The sequence below is a fragment of the Montipora foliosa genome, chromosome 8 (assembly GCF_036669935.1).
Source record: "Montipora foliosa isolate CH-2021 chromosome 8, ASM3666993v2, whole genome shotgun sequence".
In the NCBI taxonomy this organism is placed as follows: Eukaryota; Metazoa; Cnidaria; class Anthozoa; order Scleractinia; family Acroporidae; genus Montipora; species Montipora foliosa.
The window spans coordinates 18363669-18370744 of record NC_090876.1 but is presented as its reverse complement, the minus strand read 5'-3'; the positions used below and the strand labels follow the sequence as shown (position 1 = coordinate 18370744).

The 7076-nt window shown below is 40.8% G+C and overlaps 1 protein-coding gene across 2 annotated transcripts in view; it reads left to right on the top strand.

Annotated features, from left to right (window-relative positions):
- The first annotated feature begins 1627 nt into the window (after positions 1–1627).
- The window catches only part of LOC138012929 (solute carrier family 23 member 2-like), a 19594-nt gene continuing 14145 nt past the window's right edge, over positions 1628–7076 (top strand). The window contains exons 1-4 of one of the 2 annotated variants that reach the window (XM_068859863.1): positions 1628–1901; positions 3556–3663; positions 4125–4282; positions 6233–6327. In XM_068859863.1, coding sequence (XP_068715964.1) covers positions 1881–1901; positions 3556–3663; positions 4125–4282; positions 6233–6327 — 382 coding nt within the window. In that variant the 5' untranslated portion in view covers positions 1628–1880. Of the gene's footprint in view, positions 1902–2073; positions 2191–3555; positions 3664–4124; positions 4283–6232; positions 6328–7076 lie in introns of those variants that run through there. The other variant, XM_068859864.1, reaches the window with a different exon arrangement.

The window sequence follows — 7076 nt, the reverse complement described above, 5'->3', positions numbered from 1 at the left end:
TTTATTTATTTATTTATTTATTTATTTATTTTGAAAGAGACAGTTGATTAGAAAGCCAAACTGTGCGGGTCACATCTCAGGCTAAAATTCGCCTCGAAGTAGGTCGTACGGGTACCCTGGGTTACCGAGGCTTTTTTCCAAGGTCTGAGACAACGCTACGCATATCGAAGGCAAAAACCGGAGCCTCCAACTTGAATAGCACTCTCGATCTCTCGGACCTTTGAAAATAATTCCTCGGACCATGACGAAGAGACCTTGAAGTATTCTTCTATTTATAGCACTTGTTCAGTGTCAACCTCGTTCCGGAGAAAAACCCTGGGAACGAGGTTGTTGTTGTGTACTTGCTGATTTAAGTGACACAAACATGACAAACACATTTTTCCTCCGGTACAAAGTTCAGGTGCGTGGGTTCTGGTGCGAACATAGCCTGCGTTGCCTTCGTTCCAATGGGAAGGGACTGACGTGCGCCCTCCTCGTTCTCCAGCCGTTCTCCCTTCCCTTCCCCTTCGAACGCCTGCTACGTAGCCCAGTGCGAACACTGTTCCCAGTAGCCTGCGTAGCTGACTCTATTGTTGACGCGAGAGGCAAATCAACGAGAGGTGAAGCCGCGCGGAGAATGGGGAGGGTTGATGTGACATTTCACAGCGTCCTCCCCATTCTCCCTCGCCAACAGTATCGCCAGCTACGCAGACTATGTTCCCAGTGATTATGGAATGGATGATCGATACATGAGTCGGTGGCCACCGAACCGGCCTTCCATTGCCGTCATAAGCGAAGAGATTAAGGGAGGGAGGGAGGGAGGGAGGGAGGGAAAGGAGACTTGGCGTGCACCTTTTGTCGCAACATGATCTCTTCTCTAAATTAATGATTATCGTTAATTCGTAATTTGCTTTGAATATACTATTATCGTTAATTTAGAACACTGTGTACCAGGACTTGTGGTAGCAGAGAAAATAGGGAAGTAAAAAAGCATATCCGTGAATTGAAGAACCGCTTCTCTCCGCTTCACCACTGAAGATCAAGACATCGCACTTTAAAAAATACTTAGGTACATGAAGCCAAATCTGGCCTTATTACAGTCATTACAAGACCTATGAATCGTTAAATTTAACCCAGAGTCCACTGACAAAAACGAAAGGTAATAACCGGTAACCGCGCTGAAATGGAAAGGTGATAAATAATTACCATCAGCAGAAATTAACGCGAAGCTTAAATCTCAAAAGAGTATAACTTCACACTTGAGGGTTGACTTGGTAATGATTAAGAGGAACCAAAAATAAACATAAGCCACTTGAAGAAAAAAGACAATGTGTGAAAGAATTTTTTTTTTACAAAACCTTGCATTTCGATGCCATGATTTTGTTCATTATCAGTGCATTTGCTCGAAATATCCTATGAATGAATGAAAATTGAAAGAAACTACCTTAAAACATTTTAATCTTCAGTAACCATGGATGCATAATATGATCTAATATAGATTGCCTGTGTAATCGAACTCTTGACTTAAGATATTGACGTAAAAACAGTTGCGATTAAAACATTCCACCCCAGTCCCCTACCTACACTCGCAAAGAATCATAAAGTTGTCACGTTCTGTTTAAAGTCTGCGGAATATCTCGCTAAATTCATATTTAATCACGGCATGTGATAAAACGCATGCCTGTTGTTTTCTCCAGTCGTCCTGAGAGTGTTGATAGCTTTTATTGGCATATTCACTGTTGTCGTTATTTTCCGTCCTTTCGAGCGTGACGAAGCATCAAATTGTGTTGTTCATAGATATAATAATATATGTAAGTTAATATTGCAAATTAGAGCATCAAGGAGAAGGGCATCCAAGTCTTATCCATAACGAAGAAATAGCTTTGATTGAGGACATCACGATGGTAAAAGACGAGATAGAGGTAACTACCTTTGATAGACTATTGTAGTTCAGAAACCTTTCTTTTTGCCCAGTCAAGGGTAAAAGGGTTGTCCGACGAAAGGCGTATCGAGCCGGGACGGTTACTGTGGTCGGTAGGAGACAGCGACTCAAACATCGCCACGTTTTGGCTGTTTTTGAAAGTTCTGAGATTGGAGGTCTTGTCAACATTGCACGTTTACGCAGAAGAGTTGAATAGCCGTAGAGAGTTGTTGTTGCCCTTTGCGTAAAAGAGAGATCCATACATAAGGCGCTCGACAGTTTCTAGCAAGGTGAGAACAAAATGGCAGACAGTTTATAGCTCCGTATACCGTAATGACGGATAGAATAATTTATTAAACCTCGCTTGTCGATCGCTACTATTAATATTTTCCTTTTGTTTGTAATTGATCGAGCGGAATAAGGAAGGGTGACCCGACGAAGGTTATGTAAAACTTCAACTTCTGCTCTGAAACGATACTTCTGTAGATTACAGGGCATTTTCAAAGCCCGTCACGAAACGGTAGCGACGACTTCAGCTCTCGCCACAACAGCGAAGATCAACTTCAATACGAAGTGAAATGCCGATGTACAAAAAGAGACCTCAATTGTAGTTACATGTGTGCTTGAGTGATTCATTTTAAATTAAGCACTTACTTCAAAACCCACTCACTCGCCGTCACCGTCGAATAGCAAATCGATGGTAAGTCAGCCGGAGTTTGGATGGGAGTAAACAAAGATCTTTTACTGTCAGCGTTTTGTTTGATCTTAACATAAAAGGATTAAAGGAACTACGTGAAAAAAGGAATTAAGCGTTGATTGAGCAACAAATTTGAAGCACTGAGAGAAGATGATTTTTTTTTCTCGAATATAGAAGAAACGTGCTGAAACGTATAATTGCGCAAGTGTTGTTGAAGAATTAACGGAAACTAGGAATTTTATATATTAACCAGACGTATCAACATCCCGTGAGAAAACAGGTTCGCATATGTTTCAAGGCCTAAATTTTCACCATTTATGACAAGAATTATCTACACATCGGACTGTGCCATGCTTCATATGATTGAACCGGATGTCTTGCTTGTTGCAAGAAATTCCCCACACTCCCTCCCCCCGTTAACTCTCACTGTACTGTTGATTCCCAAAAGACTGTGTAAGCAAGGACCAGCGTTACATCAGTGGTACTAAAACTATGGAAAACGAAAAAGAACTTTCACATACTGGAACCAAAGCGACGGATGTGAAAGTCAGGCACGATATGGCAAGGCAAACCAACACGACTCACGTTCATCATCGAAAGCAAGATCATGATGCATGACGGCCTTGTTATTCACTTGGTTGTTTATTTCTTTTTTAGGTTTTTTGTGGTGCAGTGCATTCTGGTTAAATGCAATGCATTCTGGTTAAACGTAATGCATTCTGGTAAAATGTGGGGAATTCGAGAATTCGTCGCAGCTTACATACTCTTCCTTAAATCCAGATTATGTTGCTGCTCGCTCGCTTCGCTCGATCCCCAGTAATCATTGAAACCTTACATTTTGATCGAGAGACACACTTACACAAAGTCAATCCAACACTACAAGAACCATTCTAGCCATTTCTACCTTAAATTTCTGCTTTAAATTCTTCTTTACTAATTTGTTTGTTGTGATTTAAAGCTCGCAGAGAAAGGTGCTCAACCCGTGACGAAGCAGAAAACTCTTGGTTTGTCTTATCTTATTAACGAGAATCCACCATGGTACATAAGTTTACTGCTGGGTTTCCAGGTGAGAGAACATGATACAAGCCGGTTGACCTTTTGAGGCCATGCACAGACACGGATACAAAGTATCCTTGCGCATGCGTGATTGCCTCTAAGACCGCTCTTGAGATCTCTTCAGCTTTGCTGACGTCATTGTATTAATTTTGTACCGTTAACTTACGAATTTTTTTCTGGAAGGCGTCTTGCTGCTATACACAAATTTACTTCCAAAGTAAACAGAATTGTTGCTTGAGCTAATCTTTCTTTATAATTTCAAGCCTTTACACTTTGACAATCCCGGGAAAAGATTAGCCATTAATTATTGGATGAAAAAAGCACCAATGAGCAGATACGGTCTTCGTAAAATTTCGATTTCTTGAACCAAAATTTGCATAAAGATTACCGGCTGTATCAGGCTCAGATTTTCAGAGATAACTGATTTTAAAATGCATCTTAATTTCGGTGATGATCTATTTTGTTTTTCAGCATTATCTGACTATGTTAGGAGCAACATTGGCCATTCCCTTCATTATTAGCGGTCCAATGTGCTTTGCAAACAATACACTCGCCATTAGTGAGGTGCTGAGTACCATATTTTTTTCGTGCGGTCTTGTAACATTACTACAGTCTACTTTTGGAGTCAGGTAAGCCGCAGCTTAAGCATAATGGCCATTACCATTAAAGGGACACTATCACGGGTTGACATGCGCAGTAGCATTCACTCTCTTCGAGACTGGTCATGCTCGACCGCCATTATGGAAATATCGGTAAGTTGAAGAATTCTGCATATATTTTGCATTAAATCAAGTTTATCTAAAGCAAATGCTATCTTTATCTAAAGCAAATTCCCCTCTGTCTTCGACCTTTCGTTTCCGCCCTGAGTTGATGCGTTTACCGCCATGTCCGGATCCTCCGCTAGACGCCATTTTGAATTTGTGATTGCTAGTAACTTGAAAAAGTCAGGCTGACTTTTTCAAGTTTCGATCAGCTACACGAGCATGCGCAGACCGTGACCGTGTCCCTTTAAGCATAATAACGATTTTGAACTTGAGCGTAGGCTTTTTGCTGCGATTCTTCAATGCTCCCCCCTAAAGGACACGCCCTCCCCCTGTCAGGACTCTCAAGTAGGTCATGGATTAGATTCCGCATGTAAGGTTATCCCATTTATTAAGCTCATTATCTGATAGATACAATGTAACTATAATTGAGCTACTGATTACCATTGCGGACTCTCTACTGCTGATCATGACGTACAGGAGAGTCGTTGGAGCATTCGAGCACTGAGTGGTCCAAATGCGGCACTCTTACAGCCAGTCGTGTTGAAGGAGTTGGTAAAACCCCTGTAAATGAAAACAAAAAGTTGTATTTTTTTTCCTCTGGTTATGTGGCGACATCAAACAAAGTTTCCCATATTGACTCCGGGAAATGAAAAAAAAAAAGAGTTGTATTTTTTTTCCTCTGCTAATGTGGCTGCTATTGTGGCATTTTAAGCGGCCGGAGTAGTTTGATTGTTCAGCTGGCTGTTTTGTGAACGGATATGTGAACTGTAATATACTTTAATGTGGCAATATTTTCGCCAAGGCGTCATGCAGGGGCCTTAATGAGCGCAAACGGACAAGGACGCTAAGCCGCAGGACCCGTTTCACAACCTTTCAATGTTCATAAACTCTGTGGGAAGTTAAAGATCCCACACACTAGTCGAAAAGAGTGGGTCATGGTCGAAAAGAGTAGGCCTTTCCTTCAGCAAAGTGGTCGGCTGGCGTAATCTTCTGAATGGACTACTGAAACCTCATAACAGTAAAACCGACATTAATCAAATTGAAGGATCTCCAAGTGCTAAAACTGATAAACCTAAACCTAAACTCCTTTGAATTTGTTATCCTAGAGTGAAATTTATAAGAGTGGCATTTAAGTTCGGTTAAGCCTAGTTCCCACTAGCGACATAACGATCATAATCATAATCATAAGCACGAACATAACGCTGTTATGTCGGTTATGTCTGAGTGGGAACGTCCAGAAACATAATCATAGGCACCCTCATGATCAACAAAATCATAATCATAAGAAAATGATCGACCATTTTCTTATGATTATGATTATGGCTTTGACTATGACTATGTCGCTTTTCTTTGCAGTGGGAACGCGAAAATCATAACGACATAATGAGAAACATAAATGACGCAACGGGGTCATTGTGTTTTGGCCAATTAAAGTCTAGGACCAGTACTTTCGGGTCGGTTCAATTTCAAGATGGCGGCCAGCTTCGAGGAAAAGCTTTACGTTTTTAGAGCGGCAGTCCCCACTAGAACATAAGAAGCTTATGTTTATGTTTATGATTATGATTATGCTTATGATCCTTATGTCGCCAGTGGGAAATAAGCTTTAGAGAATGAAGAATGCATAGTTGTTCGCTGACTTATGACTTTCTCAGTTTGAAAACCGCAGATGTTCGAAGTTTGTAATTAAAAAACTTTGAACCTGAAATCGTCTCCTTAAAACGAAGGCTTTTAAAATTTGGCCGGTGTAGTAATAAGCAAACACACTTTTGAAATACGAAGAAAAAAGGAATTGATCTTATTTATATATATTTTCAGGCTGCCAATTGTGCAAGGAGGAACGTTTGCTTTCATTACCCCAACATTCGCCATCTTGTCTTTGCCGGAGTGGAAATGTCCAGATGACCCTGTGGGTGAGTTTCGTTGCAGTTTTCTAACATGTGAAACGATAAACGTAACCAGAGAGAAAGTAGCCCTTTGTTCCTTTATTCAGTTGTTTGCGCATAAAAGAAAAGCCTTGTTTGTGTGTGAGACGATCGTTCAAGCAAAGGTGAACAACAGCAACGCAAATTTCAGCATAAACGCTAGCGCCGAAGCGATAACGAAAAATTTCACTCTCTGGCACCTTCGTTAGCATTCGACTCGGAAAAAATGAAAAAGCGTTTGATGAAAGCATTGGTTCCATGCTTCTGCGGTTGATTTGGTATTTAAGATAACGTCGGCAGGACGAAGACTGCGTATCTTTTTTGCCAACCACGCCTACGTATGTGAGCATTAGACTTCTATTCTTTATCGCTGCGCTCAACCGAATAGAAAACACTGGAGACAATAGCAGGGAACTGACTGGCCATCTCAATAGCCGTGTTTATTGTACGTACAATACTGAGGTTACGTAAGAACAAATTGACCAAAAGGGCTCTTATTATACAATGCAGTAAATTAACGCAAAAAAAAGGAACAGCAAAACCAGTAAAAAAACTCCTTCTAAAAGAAAAAAACTGGAAACGTGTTCTCCAAACCAATGCAAAATCACCTAAAACGACCACTGGAGTTTAATGGTCGCAAAAAATGTAAACAACAACAAAGTAGAAATGAAAAGTTCCCCCGAGCAAAGCAACCTACAATACTAGACATATTTAGTTGGAACACTTAGCGAATGGTC